Genomic DNA, 24087 nt, shown 5'->3' on the forward strand with positions numbered 1-24087 from the left:
CGGGGAGGATGCGGAGCGGCGAGGCGACCGGCCGAGGGGAGCGACGCGGGCAGGGGGCCGAGGCGGCGGCGGGGCGCTGGGCGGCGAGGCTGCGCCGGCCGCGCCGGGGTGCCGCTGGCCAGCGCTGCCTCCCTCCCCCCCCCTTCCATGACCTCGCCAAAACCTGCCCCTCGCTGGGAGGGGAGGACGAGTCCCGGGCGGCTTGTCGCGCTGCCCCGGCCATCAGCCTCCGCAGCACCGAGCGATCCGTCCGAGCGAGCGAGCGAGCGAGCAAATAAGCGGGGACCCGAAAGCCCTCCTGGAAATCTGACCGCGAAACCTTGGCCCCGCCGCTGCCCTGGGGTGCGAGCAGCAGCCAGGATAGAAGAGAGCAGAGCTGGGAGCCGCCGAGAAGGAAGAAGGGGAAAGTGGCGGGTTGGGGGAGGAGGCTGAAGAGGTTTGCCGGGGCGGGGGGGGTATTGTTTGCTGATGATCGGAAGTTGCTGACAATCTAGCAGCACCTTCATCTCTCCCAAGGCTGCCTGAAAGAGAGAGAGAGAGAGAGAGAGAGACACGCGCGCGCGCGCGCGCGCACTCACACATACACACGCGGGGAGACACGCGCGCGCGCGCGCGCGCACACACACACACACACATCCTGCCGTACGCACACACATCTCCAGAGCAGGAGGAGGAGGAGGAGGAGAGACAGCGGGGGAAAGAGGAGAGCCGATGTCTAAGGGAGCCACTCGGAGGAGGCAAAGCAGGCGGGTTCTCAACTTCTCCTCGTTGCTGATCAGCGCCAAGCGGGATCGCTGGAAACCGGCGGCGGCTGCTGCTGCTGCTGCTGCCGCCGCCGCCGCCGCTGCCGGGCTTGACCAAACAGGAGCGTTCCCATGGCAAGGCTGCGGCCGGGGATTTGACTCCGTTCCCTTGAAGCCACTTGACCTCGCCGCCGCCGCCGCCGCGCCTCCCCACTCAGCGATGTATCATTCCCTGCTCTCCGCCTGCACTTGCCTGTAAGGACCGCGGGGCATTTCTCGCGCGCTCTCGCACGCCCTTCCTCGCTCGAGCTGTGCCCACTCGGGGGTCGGATGGCGGGGGGGGGGGTTGCTTCGCTTTTCCTCCCCTCTTTAAAACAAGGGGCTCAGCTGGCATTCCCCGCCCCGGCCATCGCAGACACGCATCGCGATCTTTATAAACAAAGCATGTTTTATTGTTTTTTTAAATGTACTTTAACGGTTCCATTTCATCCTCTGATCTTTGGTCGCTTCTCTCTCTCTCTCTCCTCCTCCTCAGATGTTTACATTTCCTGCTGCTGTGCATCCAGGTACAGGTAAGCGATTTCTTCCCCCTTCCTTCTGAAGGTCCCCCTCCCTTCTTCTGGCTGGACAGAGCGTGGTTGACTTCGGCACCTTTCCCAGCGGGTTACTGCTCTCCTCCGCCGCCCCGCTCGACACCTTTGCTGCCGATTAAACTGCTGGGGAGAGAGCCGGGAGCCACTTGCTCTCCAAGCCGGCACCTCCCGCGCGCCTGAACTTTTCCGCTGAGCGATCCCCGGATTGCACCGTACGCATAAAATGATCTGCAGTTCTGTCCTGCGGCTCCAGCCCGCGCCCTCCCGCACCACCCTCTCCCAAATGATTGCTGCTGCGTCGTCGTAGATGCCAGTAGCCCTGCATTAAGAGGGATTCTCTGGAGTGCATTAGACTGGCTAATGATGTGAGAGGGAGAAGTTGGCCTGCGCGCCGCAAAATGTTGATTGATGCACTTGCGAGGGGCGGGTTCTCCCGCCTAAGCTCGCCCGCTCTCGCGCTCTCTGTCTCCGAGGGACACTTAGGGGGAAGAAAAAGATCCTTCACTTTGGAAAGCAGGAGCCCTTCCTCGAGGGCGAGGTGGCGGGGGGGGGGGGACCTGTGTGCGTGTCCGGGCCTGGAGGGGTGTCTTTCTCGCTCAACCTTTGGAGAGGGGAAGGTACCGCTGGATTCCCCCCCCCCCGCCCATTCTTCAGGAGAAGCTACTGCAGATCCAGATGGGCTGAGGGTTGAAAGTGGAACAGGGTGGGAAGGGAACTCTGCAACTTAGAGACCCGCTCCCTAATCTTTTCCATCGCTCAAGATAGAGGGCAAGGAAAGGATGGTGGAGGAGTGTTGTTCAGTGCAGCAGATCGTATTATTTTCCTATATATGCCCTCGCATACACGCAGGCGTTTCTTCTGGTGAGGAAGCGGTGCAGGGCGCGGTGGGGGGGGGGGTGCTCAGAGGAGAGAGGACGCGGCGCTGCCTGTCCCGCTGGCGCTGGCGCAAACGCAACACGTGCGCCCCGGGACGGGCCCGCCCGCGCTCGCCACTATTTCGGAGTTGGCAGAGCAGGTGCCGCGATTCTGGAATCGCCCTCTCCCCGCTCCTCGCCCTCCTCCCCTCGCTCCACTGTTTGTTGCCTTGGGCAGGCTTCCCGAGGGCATTGTGAGGAGCCACGATGCGGCAGGGGCCGGGGGTTCCCGGCCGCCCTGCCCCTCCTCGCCCCCGCCGCTCCCCCGCCCGCCGGAGCCCTCACCTTCCCAAGGTCGCCGCTCCGCGAGCAGCGTCTTCGCTCGGAATGCACCTGTTTGCCAGCGTTTCTGTTGCGGTTAGCGCACGCTGGGCAGGAACGGATCCTGTGCAAACGGATTACAGCCTCTGAAACCCGAGCCGCCCCGCGAGCCAGACTCCCCAAAAGCTGTGCCATGGCTTCACCTCCCTTGCAAGAATCCAGCGAGAGTAGGAAAAAACAACACGGAGGGAGAGGGAGCGAGCGAGCGAGCGAGAGAAGCGGATTCCGAATCTTCAGCTGTAAATGACTTTGTGGTTGGAAGGAAAGGCGTTTTCTCGCAGTAGACAGACGGGCACGCTTGGCAGGGAGAGGTCCCCCCCCCTTCTTTTTGCATTTGTGCGATAACTAGAGAGGATCAACCCTCCCCCCCCCCCTCCCCACCTTTATCTCTCCCCCCACCCCACCCCACCCCACCCCACCGCGCTCGTAGCCATCCCCTGGCTGCTTTTAGAGATTCAAAAGACTTTTTGGCCGGCTGCCTGTAAAGCACTTGCTAAAATCTGATCTCTTATTTCAGCAGCAGCCTTCAAAAACTTGGGAAGTTATTGGCATTTATACAGTCGGAGCTCTCCGGCTTTCCAAAGCAATAAAATAATGCAGGAGGGGGGATACTTTCTGTACTTTCCTACTATTAGAACCATACTTTAACTTTAGTGCTGATTATGCAACATTTTGTATTCAGGAGTTCTGACAGCAGGATTTGCTCAGGAGCAAAGAAAAGCCCGCAGAAGGCCGTTGCCTTCTTCTTCAGCTCCTGTCAAGGAATTTACAGTATAAAACATGGCACAGGGAGAGAAAGAGAAAGACAGAAGTGCTGGTGAACAGGGCAGTGCATATTCAGTTCACATCTCAGGCTGGTGTTCAGGGCTTTGTTACTAAGAGGAAGCCTCACCGGACTCGGTGGATTCTTACTTCTTAGTAAACACTGGAAGTCGAGGGTGGCCTTGTCACCCCTGCAGTCGGGGTATCACTCGGCGCTTAGCGATCCAAGCCTCAAGCCCCCAGGGCACCGATCCGCATACACTAATTTCTTTCAATATATGCATGCTTAGGAATACCAGAATCTCTTTGAATTCCATAGGAAGCCACGTAATTTCCCAGCCAGATCATTTCAAATAAAATTAACTCTTCAATTAGCTTGTACCCTGATCCAGATCACCCCAAAGAAATGGGATTTTATTTTCCTAAGCTTTATTGCCATGCAGAGAAATGCTTTTTATTTATTTTTTTTGAAGAGGGTGCTGCAGTAGGTTGGCAGGGGAGAGTTAACCCTTCGCTCTCTGGATGTAATCCCCTTTGAAAAACACCTTGTGCATGGGAAGTGAGCTAAGAAAAACATTGATACCCAGGGCTCTGTGTGACAGACATAGGGGCTTGGGGTGCTTGGGCCCAGGTTTGCAATGCTCCTGGCTACAGTGCAGTCTTATGTATATTTACTTAGATGCTAGTCCCATTGCATGCAGTGGGGCTTACTCCCAAATTGACATGAATGCTATTGTGCTGTTGGTAGGCTTAGTTTCAAGAGGGGATGAGAAATGGGAGTGAAGTCAGAGTCATCCTGTGAAACATGAGTTTGGAGAAGAAGGACTTGAGAAAATCTGCTCTGAGCCACAGGATAGTGCATTCTATTGATCACTCGGTCAATCACATCAATAATGGGTGGGAGAGGGCTTTTTCATCTTCGCTCTCCCGTAATCTGTGACTAGGTCTTTCAATGGGTGGCTCACTGCTATGGGCAGTGCTGTACAGCAAAGCCAGGACATTTATGCAGGGGCCTTCACGTGAGTGTGTGTACAGTACTGAAAAGATGAAAAGGTGCAAACACAGAAGTTTTCATTGACTGATTTGCCATCCAGCCTGTTTGGACCAACCTGGGATGGATTATGTGTTTGGAACTTGAATGGGAAAGAAAAAGAAGGATTAGATTATTTTGACTATAATGATCAGTTTGGGTTGGAGTTAAATTCTGATGAACTGACGTCGATTTAAAGCTTCTTTTATGCTTAATATTTATTTAGGGTAAAGAAAATTGTTGTTTTTGCTTTAAAGATTTGTGTGCTTTATTGGCACAAAGGATGTATGAGTAGATAGAATGGATTTAATGTTCAAAGGCTGTTCCCACCCAAGCATATGAATTATGATCAGGACAGCAAATTTAAATGTTCATGAGAAAGATTTTAGCTCAATGATTACACATTACTTGGTGGTTTGTTGGTCAGCAGTTATGTTGCCAGAGTTTTGCCAGCAGCACTTATAATGGCTAGAAATATTCAATTTTAACCTGTGGACAGTCCTGCCTATATTTAGGTTTAGACAACACATAATCCACAATCAAGGGTTGTGTATGGGTTGAGTGTGGGCTGTTGTTGAACCATGGGCTGTTGTTGTTGTGATAGGAACTGTGGGTTCTTCACTATGTCCTGCTGACTTGGCTGGGTTCAGAGAACATGACAACCCATGTTTCAACCATAACCTATGCTCAACCTTTGAGTGTGGGTTATTGCGTTGTATGAATCCAGTCAATAAACAAACTCCAATGAATCCAATCCTCAAGCATGCCATCATGGGAAATGGATAAGAATAAGAAGATAAGGACGAGCAAGAACACAGTGAACTTGGGCCCAGTGGTCGCTGCCTACTCTGTGCGACAGAAGAGAGAAGAGAACATAGTTCTGCTTTATTTTTAGGGTGTTCATAACATAAAGGCCTTCTGGTATTTACTCCAGTGCCCAAAGAGAAAGGAAGACAGAAAGGTTTGGAAGAGTTTTCTAAGTGGAAGAAAAGAAGAAGTGAGATTTAGTTGTCCTACTCATTTATTGTCTACTTGAAAAAAGTGGGATGATACCTCACCCCTGCAAGAACACTGATCTGGTCTAGAAGACAGGTGGAGCATGGCTGGGCACCTGCTGAAGATCCCCAGGTCACACGCACCTGCTCTCCTTGTTTTTGCAGCCTGCCTGCTCTCCCACCTCTCTCTCTGGCCCAAAGGGTTGGGCAAACAAGCAGGAGTGACAGGAAAGAGTCAGACCTGCCGCTGCCTGTTTGCTCACTGGTTCTTGGCTTCAGAAGCAAGCAGGGGGTTGAAATTTTGAGGAAGAGTGGGAAAAAGGAGCAGGAGCTGGATGCATGGCAGTGAGGGCACTTGCTCACTAATTGGGTCCCCCTATAGGGGGTATTTTGCCCAAACACCCCCAAAGCTGGACATACATTGCTAGCATCTTCTTTCTAATTGTTTGTTATGTGTTGTTGAGTCATCTCCAACTTAGGGTGACCCAATGAATGAAAGCTCTCCAAAATGCCCTATCCATGACAGCCCTGCCGAGCTCTTGCAAGGGCTGTGGCTTCCTTTATGGAGACAAGCCATCTTTTAGTTGGCCTCCTCTTCCTTCTGCCTTCAATCTCCCTAGCACAAGTGCCTTCTCCTGGGAGTCTTGCCTTCTCATGATTTGCCCAGAGTATGACCACCTCAGTTTTGTTATTTTTGCTTTTAGGGAAAGCTCAGGCTTGATTTGATTGGAGCCCCACTTGCTCAACTTTCTGTCATTCCAAGGTATTCACAAAGCTTCTCCTCCAGCACCAAGTTTTGAATTTTCTTCCTGTCAGCTTTCTTCACTGTCCAGCTTTCATAGTCATACTGAGTGATCAGGAATACAAGGGCGTGGATGGTCTTGGCCTTGGTCTGCAGTGAGAGTTTCTAACAGAAAGCTCATAAGAGGTGGGAGCTCTCACACTATGGTGCTCCGAGACTGCAAATTGTGGTAACGGTGCTATCCTATGAAATAGTTCTCTGAGCCATTCCATAATCAATAATGAGGAGAAGTCAATTAAGGAACTTCCTTGTTTTCAAGGCAAGGACCCTCGAATCATATTATATATAACAAAAGCCTTTCATTCAACTGTTCCTTGGCAAAACCAGGAGGCTTAATGTATGCAAAAGCGATAGCCATGAATTTCCCTCCTGTTGGAAACATTTCCCCCTCCCCTTGGAACCTCTGTGAACCCCAAAATCTATTCTGGGGCAAATCTGGAGGAGAATGTGGGGGTGCAGCAGGGAGGGGCCATGAGATGGAACCATTTATTAGTTATTCTTTTCCATGTTGCACAGCTGAAGGAGAGTGCTTAGGTGTGGCGGCTGAGTGGTCAGAGACCTTAATCAGTTTCCATTGGCTGAATTTGATCTGATGTTGGGTGATGATCCTACTGAAAGTTAGAGTTATATTGTCAGCACCTTGGATGATCTGTGGAGCCAGGGGAAATTTAAGTGGCTGGACCTTTTTCCAGCCCTTCACTTGCCTTTTTAATTTTTGTTTTTAAAATCAGTTGAATCCCCCCCCCCCCATCAGTCCCATGTGAACTTGGAAACTGGTGTCAAATCCCTGGAAAAGTCCTTTGGGAGTGGTTTGAGAAAGAACAGTACTACTTCACTTGGCAGTGACTGAGCCTCAGCTGTACGGTGTTCAGTTTTGGTCACCACCACATTTTTGGAAGGCTGTGGAAATACTAAAGAAGGCATGGTATACAGGAGAAATACAAAGATGCCAGAATGTAAGATGGATGACAGACTAGACCAGGTATGTGTAGGGAAGATGAAAGAAGGCAACAGACACAATTCTACTTTTTCTGTTACCTGTTTCTGTTTCTTGAAAGGATTTTGTATGCTTTTGACCCACAAGACTGCCTTGAAAAGTCAGTTCAAGTGAGAGAGAAAGCCAGTGCTTTTGCCGCATGGTTTTTGTGAAAACTGGGGGAAACAAGGTGGCATTCTCGTTGAAGAAAGGGCTCTTGTGGATGGATCCATGGAAAGATTGACAAAGGGAAGTGTTGGTAGCATCCCTGTGCTGCTTGCTGCTTCTGAGGGGGCAGGTGAGCTACATGGGATGGACACTGCACATCCTTCTGCTCTCCTGTGTGTCTACAGCAGCGCTTACAAAGCGAGAGTGACCAATTGGAGGGGTGTTTACTTTCGGCAAAGATGTGGCCATTCAAATGATGATTGCATATCCAGGCAGCCGAGATGATTTAGTCTGTCTGAACAGCTGCATGCTGGACAAGGCAAGGAGTCTGAGTGAGCAATGCTCAGCTTGGATTTCTGCAGCCCTTGGGACATCCCATGCGAGGATGGGCCACCGGCCATATTCCATTAAGTAATTCCAACAATGAATGTTTGCAGGAGGGAAGCACTATTTCCAGATATATGCAGCAAGAGGTTGTCTTGTTGGTTTGGTATGGTGCCATTGGCTAAACAAAATGGATAAATAGGGGTGCAATCCTATGTACTTTGGGCAGAAAAAAGCCCTCTAGCTTCCAGCATTGCTCAGCCAGGCTGCCTGGGGGATGTTGGCAGTTGCGGGGCTTTTTGCTGTCTAATGTGTATAGGATTACACCTTAAAAAGTCCTGTACAGACAGGGAAGGGGCTTCTCCACTACCCTTCTTCAATGTGATGGCTGTCAAATGGTGGTGGTGGAGCTCCCACCATCCCATTGTGGGCAAGGCCCAGATATCATATCAAGCGGCTTCCTCCACCTGCTGGCCTCCTGGTGAGCAAGACCACAGCTCTCAATACACCTGTAGGGAGCACACGCTTAGAGAAGACAGCTGCATAATTTTTGGGCCTATAACTGGTTTTCACTTGTGCTGGAGATAGTCCTGACCTAGATAGATGGAATGCAGGGCTAGGCTACCTTTTGGGGTCCTTGCTCACATTTGATGATTTGAGAAATGGTGCTGGTCACCAACCTTCAAATGGGCAAGCTGTAGATGGAAGCATAAGCCTACAGCCAGCCATGATCTTCATTTCCTAAGGATGGTCATGAGCCGCACAAACAGTTCCAAGGCATTAAAGGGAAAAGAAGAGAGGAGGAGTGAGAGGCTCTTATTTTGATTTGCAGTGATCACAGCTGCCAGTAAGAAGATTTGTTATTTAAAATAAATACATAGTTGAAGGGGAAGGACATTTTGGCAGGTAGCAAGAAAGGTGTCTGAGGAGTACTGGGGTCCATCAGGTGCCTAACCATAGGGCCAGGCCTGATTTAAGAATTAGTGAAAAGTGTTTATCTTAGGGAAAATAAAGCATCTGTCCATAAAGATCATGCAAATTCCAGTGATCAACAAGCCACAAACAATCTCATGTTCCTTTCTCAAGGAGGGGCCAAAACTTTGTCTGGGCTATACCACCTGAGAGTGCAGGAGGGGGCATTCATATGACTGAGTGCTTCTCCACCAGCTAACAAACATGAAACACCAGACCAGCAAACAAACATGAAAAACTCAGTCTTATGTGGTTCAGCCCAGATAGAGGCCCACTATCTTACTGAAAATTAGGCCTAAGGGATCTATCTGCAATGCCATGATGTCCACAGAAAGCACAGAATTTTCCTTTTTTTTGTCTTCTGTATGTTAAAGTATCCCAGAATTTATCCCTGGCACAGGGTTGAACTCTGGCAGAAAAGTGGGCATGTGTACTTAGGAGTAAGTTCCAGTGACCTTAATTTGGAACTTACACAATTTGGATATTTATACAATTATCTTTGTATAAATATCTATCTATATACTGTATATCTACGTGTGTGTGTGTGTGTGTGTGTGTGTGTGACAGAGAGGGGGGGGAGGGAGGGGAGGGAGGAAGGGAGAGATTATTCAAGTGCTGAAGAAAATAAATATTAGATGAAGCAATGGTTGTAGCTGCAATAAATTACATGAAGGGAAGAGATTTGAATGTCATAAAGATGCAAGATATACAAGGTATCATAGGGAAGACCAAATTCATGAGGACAGGATGGAGAACTATCAAAAGTAACTTCTGGGCAAGTATGGGAGAGAATGAAGACATATCTTATTAAAATCTGCTTGTAACTTTATCAATTCAGCAACTACCTAATAACTCACAACTGTGTGAATCAATGCTTGCTATTATTAGAACTTGGCTACCTTTCCAGGGTGGCCTCCAAGGGATGGTGGAGGACAGGAGAGCTGGAGGAATGTTGTCCTTGGGATCGAGATGGGTCAGGCATGACTTTGTGACTAACCCCCCCTCCCAAAAAAACAAAACAAAACAAAAAACAAAAACAAAAACAAAAACCCTGGGATTGAGTGTGAGGGATCAGACGTCTGAATCAGTAAAATGTTATGCCATAGGCTCTTAAGGCACTTTCACAGTGTGTTCAAAAGCAAATTACAGAAGTTTTACCAAGTTCCCATTGTAGCCACAGAAAGAGGAGCTGAGCCCTGGCTTATCATGGGCTGAATAATCAGGCGTCTCACCACAAGTATGGATAAGAGCGAATCCAGTGTTGTATTCTCGGATGACTGGACATGCCTCCTGGACTTTCCCTTGGACATCTGCTCAATGTTCCATTATTTAATTGGGAATGTTCATTAGGGGACAATTTAATGCATACTGCAGAACCTGTGTCTTGTTATGCTTGAAAGACTAATCACATATTTCCAGACGGTAAACACTAATGAGTGAAAACATGAAGACAAGCAAAGTGAAAAAGTCCCATACCATCCAAAAAAATAAAGCATGGTTATTTGATAAATCCTACAGTAGTAGTTGAGGTGAAGAGTTCACATACACACACACACCCTGTGAGAGATTGGCAGAGGCCTGGGTCACTTCCATTTTTGCAGCCCTTCTGGTATATTAAAGAATGAAGGAATGCCAAAACAGGGCTGCAAAAATTGTTACCGTATACATGTTTACATATAACAAATTAATGCTTTTAACCCAAAAAACAATACAGTGCAAGCATCTGAAATAAATGTTCCCTTTTTATTGAACAAGTGTTTTTCTAGCTTTTTTCTAGACAAATTAACCAATTATGATGATATAGTGTAATTATGATTACAATGCTAAGCTTATCAAGACCATTCAAGTGATCTTGTCCCATAGCTGAATGGTAATAATTCTTGACCTGCTCCCAGAGTGCATCCTATTGGGAGTAGGCTCTCTGTTTTGATATCTGTATGCCTGGAAAATGGAAGGATGGTTCCCTTATTTGAGGCCTTCTCTTTCTTTGGCTTGGGGGGCACAATTGCTCCCAGTTCAAAGGCTCAGGATTTGCATTTGTGTTGGGGGGGGTGGCAGAGGGAAAAGAGCTGTTTAAAGACAATAAACAAACAAACCCAGCATCTTTTAGTTTGAAGTTGCACTGTTGAGACATTCCCATGCTTTAGAGTGGGAAATAAACTGCACAAAAGCCAGGAAAGCGAACACTCTGTGGTTTGGGGAAAAGCGGGTGGGGGCAGGACAGAAGTGGGCACAGCCAGGTGTGGACTCTTGGATGGCCTAATTTGGCCCCTGGCCCTGAGATCTTTGCACCCCTGGGGTAAAGGGAGGGAGCTGCCTCAGGCTGTTGATTTTGGAAATCAGGAGGAGATCCAAATCTGTGGTTATTTTTGTATTTTTAGCAGCAAGAAGCAGCTACAGGAGCTGGTGGGATTTTCTGACTCAGGAGGGAAAATAATTTGTCTAGCTCTTAATGTAGAGCAGAATGGGGGTAAGGAGATGGGGAGCCACTTGCTGCTCCACCTCAGGCAGCAAAATGCTCTGGTCTGTTATGGTTTGTCCCCAAACCATGCAGGTCAAGCACAGTGAGGAGATGGGACTGGAGACTGCACCCCTATGCCATGTTTAGACTCCTCTGCTTTCCAGTCTGAATGCTGAGTCCAATTTAAAGTGCTGATATTTACGTTTAAAGCCCTACAGGCCTTGGGACCTGGTTACCTGGAGAAATTTTATCTCCCAACATGGCCTGCCTGTACTTATACTGTTTTCCAAAGGCCTTGGGCCTCTGCCTTCTAAAATGAGGAAGGTGTCTATGGGGAAGAGGGCCCTTTCAGCTGTGCTGCCCCACGTTTGTGGTTTGCCAGGCACTTATGCTAACGTTTCTTAGATGCAATCCCATGTGTGTGTGTTTCCCTTTTTAGGGGAGGGGGCAAGGTCTACAGCTCTCAGCTGGGAGTTGCATAGAAATGCATCTTTAGATACCTCATTTCCCCCCCCACCCAGGTGTTTAACCTCTGATGTATTTTTTTCCTGTAATCATCCAGCACCATCAGAGATTGCTTTTAGCAGTACCCTTTGCCATGCCTTGGTTTCTTTTCCATGTCTTCTCATTAGTTACCATATTAGTTATCATACTCTGGTTATTTTAAATAGGGCATAATAGAAATATTTTGAATAAGAATATGCATTTGTATTTCAGTTACTAATTAGGCCCCCCTTCAAATGATTTTTTTCCTAGCAATTGATGTTAAATGTGTTTGTACATATAAGCAGCCATCAAGTGCAACATGAAGAACACAGCAAAATTTGGAAGGCACGGCACAGCATTAAAATCAGCAAAAAAACCAAACCAAAACTACACTAAGCTAACATTCCTGAACAGAAAACAAAACCAGAGGAGTACCTTTTGGAATTATGCATTTATTCAAACACCACCTAAAATGGGGTAAAAGAGGGATTTTTTCGGACTTCTGCTGGGGTAGGATCCCACAGCTGTGATTCTGTCCATGGTATTCCACCAATCAGCTCTTAGCTATTGATGGCTCAGAGGTCACGGGCACTGCTTTACATACTCTGTGGCCATGCAGGGATCCCTGTGCTATGGAGAAATATGCAGCATGCTTCCATGTGCATTTCGTCAGTGCATGTAAGCCATATTAGGCTTTCCAGTGTGACCTCCTTGCAGGTAAACAGCAGAGGCTGGTGACTCCTTATCCATTGCAGCTTTTATAGGAACTATCTATGGTGCTGAAGTCCACTCCCAAAATAGGGTATTCACCCTGAAGCACCATGGAGAATTCCCATAAAGCTCAAAATAAAAGCTGCAGTGGATAAGACACCCCACTGATCTAAGAGCCAGCATCATTCCCTGAAGGTGAGTGTGCAGAAGAGCAGGCTTAAGGGTGAGAATGTCCAAGCTGCAAATTAGAAAACGGACAGTGCACCAGGTCATTTTCTGGGATATTTACTCATTTAATCAGCCTAGCCTCGTGCTTCTATTAGTGAGCAAAGCATGGCAGAAGGGAAAGCTTGTGTAATAGTATTTCCTTTGCTATTAACAAGAAACATACAAGTTCAGGCTTGTACCTAGTATTTCCTCTCTCTCTTTGATAATAAATATAAACATTTTAATCTTACTCAACCAAGGCAGTTAGGGGATTTGGAAAACTTTAGTAGTTTTTAACTTTAAAGGCAGGTTATTTAATAGGCAAATCTCATAAGAGCAAGCAGTATCTAAGTTGAATGGCAGAAGGCCCCCCTTCTTTCCAACATTTAAACATATATTCTCTAGTACTCTTTAAGTCAAAATCTAGAACAGTTGGGAAAAAAGTTTTACCTAAAGGTTTATTGTCAAAATATAAATATGTCTGTTTCATAGCAATCCCTATAAAAAGCAATAGGGCAACTTGGAGTGATTATATCAGTAAGCATCATCATAGTTTCCAGCTGGATTCAAGTAAGGCTGAGTGTGGGTTGTTATTGAACCATGGGTTGTTAAACATGGATTATTGCATGGTCTGAACTTAGCAGGACCAACAAAGCATGATTTGTTGACCATGAAAAATCATAAAGAGAAACCATGGTTTGTTGCTGGGTTGTGAATTGTGTTTTTTGGTTAAACCATGGTTAGTGAGCAAGACTGGGCTCAGACAATGTGATAAACCATGTTTCAACAACAACCTAAAGTTCATGACAACCTGTACCCAAAACCTTCACACATGATATGCCATTTTGGCTTATAAGCTGAGGGTGGCTTGTTATGTTTTCTGAACCCAGCAGCATGGTTTATTCATATGAGAATATATCCCTGAGTTATAAACCATTAAGGCTTATTGTGTCATGTGAACCCAGCCTTTGTTTGAATCTGACAGAGAATCCCTAGAAAATAGCTTGCAAATTGTAAATATTTTTTAAAACTGTACAGATTTATTGTACAGAAGAACATGAATACTGGAGATATAATCAGTTTAGGGCACAACCCCCTGCTTGTTTAGATGAGGAATGCTGGGAGTAGTAGGACTTTTTTTCTGTTTAAGCATATGTAGGATTTTGCTGTTCATGAGATTAAATTAATGTATGGCAAGATCATGAAATTAACAGAAGATAAAAAGATATGTCACAGAAAAATTCTATAAAGTTAGGAATCTGTTTATGGAAAATATGGGTGCTGCCTTTATCTTGTTAGTGAGCAAAGCTACTATGCACTGAGACATGACTGTGCCATTATGTAGCTGTACAGGGTTGAAGTCAGTCTAAAATAAAAAAATTACAGCAAAACTTTTGATGGCTGAAGGCCATCATATGGCAAGGGATGTCGTGAGGTACTAGCTGTTCTGTCAAAAATATGGGATATATGTGAAACAGGGAAGTGGATTAGCCTGTTACCATTATGGAAAGGAAGACAATTTACTGAGGCTTATGTTAATTATTTTGAATTGCTGGAATAATTTGCATGGTGAAGCTTGGCGTGCTAAGCTTTAATAGCAATTATAGCAATAGTAGACGAGGTGTTTCATGTCCAAAGGATAAGGAGCTGATCTCAAACCTTGCTTGTCAAAGGGTCTTCAGCCACTTCTTTGGCTTTGCTTTGTTCTCACTAAGAATCCCTGGACCCCCCAACTTTTGCTTTTGTCTTAAGGACAGTTTATATTTATAAAAATGAATTCAGAGTTGCCCTTTGGGCTGGAAGGGCCCCAAGGTAAAATAGTGATCTAAAACTTTAAAACAATTTTAAAACTAGCTTAAATGCTCTGCAGATACTTCTCTTGCACTGGACTCTGCTACAGACAACAAGAGACTAACGTGTTGATTTGTGGCGGGCAGCCACAAAGCACTGTTGTGAACTCACTGGTGCCACAATGTATGGTAAATACTGTCACAGTTCCCAGCTGACCAGGTGCAACCTGAATACATGCAGTCTACCTGATGGTCAATCTCTCTCTCTCTCTCTCTCTCTCTCTCTCTCTCCCCCCCCCATATGCCAGCGATCTGATATCTAAAGAAATTGCAGACTGTCTGAGACAGCCAAAACCACTTCCTTATTGGCATTCAATAGCATCACCTTAGGATGGAGAGCAACATAAAAGGAAAGAGGAAGGGCTGAGTTTAGGCTGTCATGGTCTGAGTATTTTTCTTTGTTAAAGTTCCTTCCAGTGATCAGAGTCTGGGTAGAGGTGGGGGTGAAGGGAAGGGCTGCATACTTTTCTTGTTCAGGAAGGAGGCTCCCAATTTTCAAGACTCCAGAAGCAAATCCCACTTTTGCTTCTATTATGTGAGTTGTATTCCCTTTCATTCCCACATTAAAAAAACAATACTTTAGGCAATACTGCACTTCTCTGAATATTTCACAATAAATGGATACTGTTGAACATCAATAGATAAATAAATAGACTTTTGTATTTCTCACATTCAGAGTTGGTTAGTGATCTTGAAAGGAAAAGTTAGAGCCTTCATGTCACAAAAGAACTTTCACAGGATTTGATATATTGCATTTCATGGAGATTTGTGAGATCCAGCCATGAAAATACACCTCTTCAGTCACCATCATCCTACAGCAGCTTCCTTTGCTGTCAAAGATGACTATTCCTGGAATAATGTTTCTTATTTTGTCATGTTAAACAACGAAGTTTGCCTCATTTGTTCATGGAAACAACTGATTCAAAAGTTTCCAGATGGGTAGCTGTATTGGTCTGTTGTAGCAAAAGCAATGAGTCTTGTGGCACTTCAAAGAGTAAAATATTTATTATGGCATAGGCTTTCTCAGATTGGAGTCCCAATCACCTCTCCTGAAAAAGTATATCATTTGTAACAAAATGTCAGGATTCTTCAGTAAAATCAGAACTGTGCATTTTTTTTAAAAAAAATCATCTGACATGTGCCAGGAAAGTCCAGTTCTGTAATGAACCATGGAAATCTGGGAACCCCCCCCCACCCCCGCAACTCCTCCTTCCTCATTTGTAGCCCTTCATCCTGGTTGAATGGGTGGGGTGGTAGGTCTAAGTTTTGTACATTGTGGAATTTGGGAGACAGAGAGAAGAAGTGATGGGACATACCTCTAAGGTATTGGGCTTTGGATTCTGCATGTTTGGTGCCAAGCAGGCAAGCAAGCAGATACAGGTGAGGAACCGAAAATTTCTCCAAATTCCTTTCAGTGGTAGCACCTTGCATTTTACAATGTCCCATTCCAGGTGAGATTCCCTGAGAATTCCAGAATGAAAGGACTGTGGTGAGAGAAGAACATGTACATGTATTTGGGAGACCAGCTAAAGAAGATGGACCATGGGGAGCTCTGTGGAATAAAGTCTCCTTCCTGCTAATCTGGGAAGGGCCTCTCTGGCCTCTCTTCCAAGGTCTAGTTTCATAGAAGGAAAGAAGAGCAAAGCTGTGATTCTTAAGGCCACCCTAGGCATGCTATCAGACAGGCCATTGACTGTATGTCCCTCCTCCTCCTTTTTAGAGAGCAGCCATGGAAGGTTGACCTGGATCAGGGCCACAGAGCACAGGGCCACAGAGAGGAAGGCCAGCCCTTCCTTCCCATGCCACCTTCCCACTGCAAACCACTTCCCACAGCTGCTGTGTGTGGCCAACACCTTCTCTTGATTTTAGTTGCATTTGGGCATGTTATTCACATGAACCACTTTAAGCTTGATATGGAAATGTGTACATAAGTAAAACATGGCAAGAATGAATGAATGGCCCCCTCCAGAGAAATTGTTGGCTGGGAACTAGAGTGGAAGGACAGGGATAATTTCCTCCCTGGAGCGGTGGCTGCAACCAGGATCCCTTGCCCATAGGAGCTGCTGGGCGTGGAGAGGGAACCGTGGATTGTCCCTAAGCTTAGCGGACCCACTGATATGAAGGCAAAGTTAGAATGATATCTGATGCAAGCTGCTATCACTTTTTTGACATATTCCATGCATTCCTGAGAAGAAAAGCAGCTTGATCTCTTAAATTCCCATGACCCATCCATGCCATGATCCTGTGTCTTTTCTCATGAGGGTACATGCTGAACAAGCAGAACGCTATCTGCTCCCCTGAATCAGAGGCGCTGTCTGTCTAGGGGGCATCTCTGTGTTCTTGCAGAGCCTCCTCCGCACCACTGCAGGTGGGAGGGTGCCATACCTGGGACGGATCAGTAATGCTAGTTTTATGAGGATGGCCTGCATAGTTTCCCTGGGAAGTCTGCTCCCAGTTTGTTAGGAGCATACTATGAAGTGCAGCAGATGATTTTAGCTGCTGGCAGTGAGTGTAACAGCTTTAAAGAGACTGCTCTAGCAAGCTATGAATCACACACACACACACACACACTCACTCATAAATACGCAGTTCTTACAGCAGCAAGAATATCATGCACCAGCTAGCCCCAGCAGCAGCATAGAGCAGGGCAGTCACTCGACTGGGATAAGATGAGGTGGGTTTCCTAGGCTGGGGGAAGGAGCCTCTTTGTAGTTTGTTGGCAGCAGCCAGCCCCTGAATATACTCTGTGAGGGACTGGGAAAGAAAGCGCAGTCTCTCAATCTGGCTTTCAGGTAAGAGGAGTGGGGAAAAACTCCCTGGTCCTTGGGAAGCCTTTGCTCATCTGAGTGGAGCTGCCTCCCTCCATTCAGTGCTGTTTAGCTGTGTTGGATGATGGTTCTTCTCATGCCAGCCGAAATGGGGCAGGCACCAGATGGGTAGGGATGCCAGCAGAATCTGCAGTGGCCTCAGTGGAGGACCAGATTCTCAGGCTCCATGGTGCAGATTCTGTGGCAAACTGGCTTTCCCCAAGTAATGCAGATTCTGTGGATTTGTGGACCATTTTAAAAACATTTCCTTTACTGTAATGCATATTTAGTCATAGCAATTTTTAAAAGAAGACCAAAATGCACATTTTGCCCATAGGCTGGAGCATGAAAATACATATTTGGCAGGGGATTTGCATATTGTGAGGAGATTTGTGCATGTCTGAGAATGTGTATTTGCATAAATGTGTAGAATAGCAATTGGGCAAAACCCAGTTGCATTAATGAGCAGACAAGAAATGAACAGATTTGAAAATGTTTGTGCATCTCTACAGCTGGGGTGCTAACTTCTGGAGGGTAGCAGGTTAAGGAAGGCTAGACTAGGCAGGGCAAGAGGTCCATAGTCTGATTTTGGTATAAGGTGTTTCTTGCATGTTCATATGGGAAGGAGCTCTTAAAGGGCAAACCAAACTGCATGTGGTAGAGCAGTTGCCTTGCTCTCCAGCCCTGGATGCAGGTTTGTGTTGGAGCATTTAGAAGATGTTGGAAAAAGGTATTGATATGCTATCATCCTTCTGACAAAAACACATGGACCATCATTCATCTGACCAATTAGTTAGATAGGTTCACGGGGAAAAGCCGGTCTGAGTAGGGCCTTTCATGGGGCAGCCCAGCTTACAACTTCTTCACAAGAGGCAAGATCTCTGCATGCTCTCCTGACACGAGAAATACTGACTTTCAACCGGTCTCTCCACCGATCCTTTGCACATGGAGCTTTCTGCACGTAGGCTGGGCAGCTCTGAGCCGCCGGATTGTCCTTCAGAAGCAGCAGTAGCAAGCACAACAAAAAGCCCATCCGGCTCCTTTCTTCTGCTGCCCCGGAGCAGGGCTGCATACTTTGTGGGAAGCGGCAGGCCGGAGGTAGCGAGGGGCGGCCTTCCCTGTGGCCTGCCCGTGTGGTCTTGGAGCGCCTCCCGACGCCATGCCTGGCCTCCCCCTGCTGCAGAGTGGCTGAATGGCCAGGCCACAATGGCTGCTCGGCTGAGGTGCAGGCTTTGAACAACTGACAGGTGTTCCTGGCTGGCACCCGTCCAGCTCTAATTAACCATTCGGAAGGCTTCTTACTCCATAGTAACCATGAGGAATGTTTGGGATATTGTATGTTGGGAAGGATTAGGATATAGCAGACCTGTTCCCTCAGAAGCTAGAAGGATTTGTAAATTGTGTCAGAAGCCTGGGTCACTCTGTCTCGCTGATCTGGGGAGACGGGAAAGGCCTTCTATATCACAGCGTATCTTAGTAAAGGTTTCACAAAGTGCATAAAAGCTCCTTTCGCTGGCCTAGTGAGGCCATTCCCAGCAGCACCCCCTCTTAGCCCAACAACGTGACCAAACACTACTGCAAAAGTAGAAAGGTATCACAAGCAAGAGGACCCATATGCACATATTTGCATGTGCTTATTTCCATGTATGGATATATGGGTATCTACAATTGATTTATGGATTTATGACTATATTTACATCCCACCTTTTTCCTTCATGGAAGGATTCCAAAGTGACTTATAAAGGCCTCCTCGTCTCCATTTTATCCTCAGAACAATCCTGCAAGGTGACTTAGGCCAAGAGCCTAAGAGTCAAGGCCTGGCTCTTAGAAAGTTGCCTAAAGCTTTCTACATGGGGCCTTCAGCCTGGTGCTTTACTGAGGCTTCTTCCATTTCTGGGGAAAGAATGTTCTTTTGTACAAGTTTTTTTTCCCTGGAGGTTTTCTTCTCTGCCTTTCCATATGCTCCTATAAGTTCCATTATGCAACACAAGGTGGTGCTGAGGTTTAGGGTGTCATTAGCATGTTAAACAACATGACTCAAGCCCTGCCCTGGATGAGGTAGCACTCCCTCTAAAGGACAGGGTCCACAGCTTAGGAGTGTTCCTCCACCCAGAAGTGTCCTTGGAGGCTCAGGTGATGGTGGTGGTGAGGTGTGCCTTCCTTCAGCTCTAGCTGATCCACCAGCTGCATCCTTACTTGGGCGAGAGCTGCCTAACAACAGTGACACATGCACTGGTTACCTCCCGCTTGGACTATTCTAATGCGCGCTACTGTGCGTGGGACTGCCCTTGAAGATGATCTGGATACTTCAGATAGTGCAAAATAGAGTTGCCAGGATGCTGTCGGGGACTGGTCGTTACTCTCACATAACTCCAGTCCTCTATCAGCTCCATTGGCTTCCCATTGAAGTCCGGGCTCAATTCAAGGTGCTGGTTATTACCTATGAAGCCCTAAATGGCTTGGGTCCAGGATACCTAAAGGAACACCTTTTTCTCTATAAGCCCTCCCGCCCCCTAAGATCAGCAGCAGAGGCCCTGCTCTGGGAACCCTCTTTGAAAGAGGTCAGGAGACAGAGCACTCAAAGGAGAGCTTTCTCTGTGGTGGCGCCCCAACTATGGAATGTGCTCCCTAGAGAGGTCCGCCTGGCGCTGTCATTATTTGCTTTTTGGCATCAGGTCAAGACCTTTTTATTTAACCAGTATTTTAATGCTAATTTATTTTAACTGTATATTTATTTAACTTATTTTAACTATTCTATTTTACATATTCAGTCGTGGTATAGCTAATTTATTTGGTTTAGGATTTAGATTATATTATATCGTAAGCCATCCAGAGACGACAGTGATGGACGCCCTATAAATGTCCTAAATAAATAAAATAAATAAACTCTTCTATATCAAATGATGGTGCCATTCAGGAAAGTACTGCTTTATCCTGCATTTAAATTTTGCATTTTGGGGGGAAAAAGCTGCGAAAATGGTGAACATGGTGAGAGGCACTGTAAGTTTCATGATTCCATGAATTAGGAATCATGAGTACTTTTCATGTAGAAAAGTTCTTAGTGGACTTTGTGACTGAAGGGGGTCTAGAAGCTGGGTCTCCCAGGCTCCAGTTCAGCACTGTAACCAGTATGCCACCCTGCCCTGCATGCCAGCAGTTCCCACCCCATCCTCTCAAATGCAGAGCTGCTACAGACATGTGTTCATTTCCCAGTATGTCAAGGGGGAGACAGACAAATCCTGAGATCTTCCACAGCAAGTATTTGCTTCAGACCCCAAATGGACCACCCTCCAAAGTTCAGAAGTGGCCTCCAAGCTCATTCTTGTCTTCTCTACACACCCCTAATTCTAAGCATGTTATATTTAAACTGTTGCAGAATTTGTTTATTTTTAACCACTCAATAATCCTATTTAGGAAACATTGGTGATTGTAAGATTGTAAGATACTGAACCAGTTGGGAATATCAGATTCTTAGGCCATATTTGCATAAGCCCTGGGCCATGTTCAGGTCTGTACCTACATAAGCTTATCATGTGCACCTGGTCATGTTTAAATGCATCATGCCTTTTTAAGGTGAAAGGGAGCATAAATCCATCTGTAGCAAGGGTGGGCTCTCAATCCCATACTAACATTAGCAAGCACCTTCATCATGCATAAATCCACCTAAGCCTGAATGTTTATGCACAGGTAAGTCAGAATGGGCAGAATGAACTATTCTGAACATGGCTGGGAGCTACAGAAGCCTTTTTAGTATCTGTGAGGTTTGATTTAATAATACCAAGTTCTGCTTGCATTCACTTCCATAAAATAATAAATACTTCCATAAGCATTACTAAGGATGGGACTATTATATGGATACTACACGACAGAATGGATTTTGCAATGCCTGCTGGCAGAATGGATTTTTCTTCCTCCCTGCAGCCCCCCAGAATGCTCCCCAAATCTTTTCCTCAAGGTTAGGGGGCCCTCCAAAACAGATATGGGGAGCAGGTGGGGAGCTGCAGGTGGGAGGAGAGCCAGGGGAGGTCCCATTGTGCCAATGCACCTGCACAGTCTTGGATTTAACCCAAAAAAAGTGATTGCAGAAACAATTAGACTTGGTTCTCATTCAAGTGAATATCCACAGGCATTCCTCAAAATAAGGGCTGTATGAAAGGCATACATGTAAGTATTTTATTTACCATGATGAAGTCTGGATTAACCTCCCTTTTGCTTCACTGTGAATAATGAACTTAAAGTACGGTGGTTATTTTACTCTTCATTGCATTACAGGTCCTGGTTCCATCCACTATATAACAGCAATGTCAAAGGGCGACTGATCCTATAGTATCTGGTGCAGTTGCTCTCTCCATAGTAAAGAAATCTTGGATCTTAAATCCCTGGTGCAGTCAAGGAGATAACAGTCTATGGAATTCTGTTAGATCCAGTATCAGTCTTGTCTGCTACAGGAAGGGAATACTTAATTATGTGTTCTAGCATTCTTATGAAATGAAACAGCTGCTAAATGGAAAAGCAAGGATAAACCATCTTCATGTGTCAGATACAAAAGAATACAGTGGAAAGCATCAATAAGCTGGTTAACAAATTTCATTCAGTGTTGCATTTTGCTATGTAAGATATAAAGGGATGGAATTGTCTTTTGGTTGCCTTAATCATAGAATATAATGTAGTACAGTTCTGTGTATTACATAGTGCAATTAGGTATTGATCATCTGTAAAGCACATTATGATTAATGTAGTACCAGTATATGACCCTGTGGTCATGACCTTAATTCGATTGGCAAGACTTCCTCTTGGTGAGATCAGAATAATAAACAGCCCTGCTAGATCAATAGATTGATAAAGCCAATAATCTCATTGCAGTGTGTGGGTCTGCCCAAATGCCTGATATAAATTTACGTTCTTATATGTAACACATAGCATGAAAATTAAAGCAGTCAAAATGCTGGAAATGGTGGTGAAATGAGCTTTTAGACTATCAAGATGGTTAGAAGCAAAGGAGAGCTGGGCTCCTGCATTTTCAAGAGTGGTGTCAGCAGAGGGAATTTTATGAGGTGCAACTGCTCCTTGCATGGGGTAGGTTCTAGACATAATCATATGTAGAACAGACCCAGTGATGCTTGTGAGATTCACAGTTTGATTCAGCTTTCAGCAGGAAATGAGCCCATGAAAAGCTGTCCAAGTTCCTCTTCTGCACAATTATGAGCAGCTCAGGAGCTCACTTGATCACTACAGCTGGTCACTCGTAGACCCATAGCAGAGGCTCAGCTGCTTCTAGGCCAGACCTTTGGGCCCTCAAGCTGCATTACAGCCTGAGCTGCTTTTATACCCATCAGTTTGACACCACGACAACTGGGCTTTCTTATAGCTGTTCTACAGAGCCACAAAATGTGCAATCTTCACAGAGAGAAGGAGAATTTGTTGACTCCCCATAATGTGCCCTGCACTGTGTCAGGTCAATGGTAGGGATATAGGAGAACTTTGATTTAGTTTGATTTAGACCTAGATTTCCCCAGTTGTACCTTCGAAACTCAAACATAGTCTGAGGTTCAAGTCTGCAGATTTCCAAGCATGTGATGTGAGGCATGGACCAAAGAAAAGTGTGCTCAAAACTGTGTACATTTGAAAAATACATTAACATGCATATAATTAAATCAAAGGGAGAAAAGTGGGTGGCTTAGCAAAGGTGCAACATTGATGGAAAATTGTATACCAAAAGCCACATGAATTTTGTCAGGAACAGAAAGGAAGAGCTTGCAATCAGATACGGACACAAGTTGAGGAAATAATTGAGGTGGAAATCTTAGAATGGCAACAAGCACACGCTTTACAGATGTTCACATCGCTGGTGTCCATCTGGCACAGGGCCATCTGCTCTAATTGGTAGCAACTCCCCCAAGTGTCAAACTTTCTCCTTCTCTACTCTGCTGCCTCCTGAGATCATTTAATGCGAAAAGGTAGGGACTACGCTTGGCCCCTCATGTGTGCAAAGCATATGCTCACCCACTGCACCATGCCTAGAAATGTCCGGATTTTGCTAAATCTGTTCCATCCTGGTTGTGTGGCTCAGACAACTTTCGTTCCATCATCAGCTTCTTGATGGAATCTGACTTTTAAAACCACCATTTTGTTCTCATGCGAATCCACATTAGTGCTGATGTGCACTTGTGCTAATGTGTCACTCTGTGTTAGTTACTGTGGATTAATACTTATGCAAATCCCCACCCTATCCCAGGTTAAAAATCAGTTGGTAATCCAGCATGATTTGGGAAAATCTGGTCTGTCAGGGAATCTGCAGGTCAGATTTCTAAAAATCCAGGCTCATTTGAACTTGTTATGGATTCCTCTGTGCCCAGCCAGAGCATCTCCTGGTCAGGTAAAATAGCACCAGAGGTTGTGGAGAATCCCAGAAAGCTCATGTAAGACTCTGTGGAATGGTTGGCGGTTCTCATGCCATATTCAGAGAGCTCACTTGCCATTCATGGATATGTAAGCCATCCCGAGACACTTGTAGTGGACGGATTAGAAAAGCTTTTAATGAATGAATGAATGAATGAATGAATGAATGAATGAATGAATGATGTTCAGTACAGAAATCTCATCTTTGGATATGTGTGGAAAGTACATGGTGGCTGTTCAAGTCAGCCTTCCCAAACCTTGTGCCTTCCAGAAATGATGGACTAATTCCCATCAGCACTAGCCTGCATGGCCATTAGTCAGGGTTAGGGTTAGAGCTGGGATTGATCAGAATGGTAGGACACCATCCATTCATGCAAGATGCATGCAAGCCTTCAAGCACAGCTGCTTTTTTTAAGCCTCTCATGGAAGGGGTGTCGCCTGGCAGGGGTATTCTCTGCTACTGCTGCACTTCACATCCTGCATTGACCTAGACAGCCATTTTCTGCTCTCCATGGAAAGCACCGGGGGGGGGGGGGGGGGGGGGGGGGGGGGGGGGGGGGGGGGGG

At 46.1% G+C, this 24087-nt stretch overlaps 1 protein-coding gene across 1 annotated transcript in view; it reads left to right on the plus strand.

Annotated features, from left to right (window-relative positions):
* Window positions 1-711: 711 nt before the first annotated feature.
* Window positions 712-24087, plus strand: part of FGF18 (fibroblast growth factor 18) — a 123443-nt gene continuing 100067 nt past the window's right edge. Inside the window, exons 1-2 of the mRNA XM_044444266.1 lie at window positions 712-998; window positions 1279-1315. Of these exons, the coding sequence (XP_044300201.1) occupies window positions 712-998; window positions 1279-1315 (324 nt within the window). The remainder of the gene's footprint in view (window positions 999-1278; window positions 1316-24087) is intronic.

This window comes from Varanus komodoensis, unplaced genomic scaffold, assembly GCF_004798865.1.
Source record: "Varanus komodoensis strain SLA01 unplaced genomic scaffold, ASM479886v1 scaffold44_3, whole genome shotgun sequence".
In the NCBI taxonomy this organism is placed as follows: Eukaryota; Metazoa; Chordata; class Lepidosauria; order Squamata; family Varanidae; genus Varanus; species Varanus komodoensis.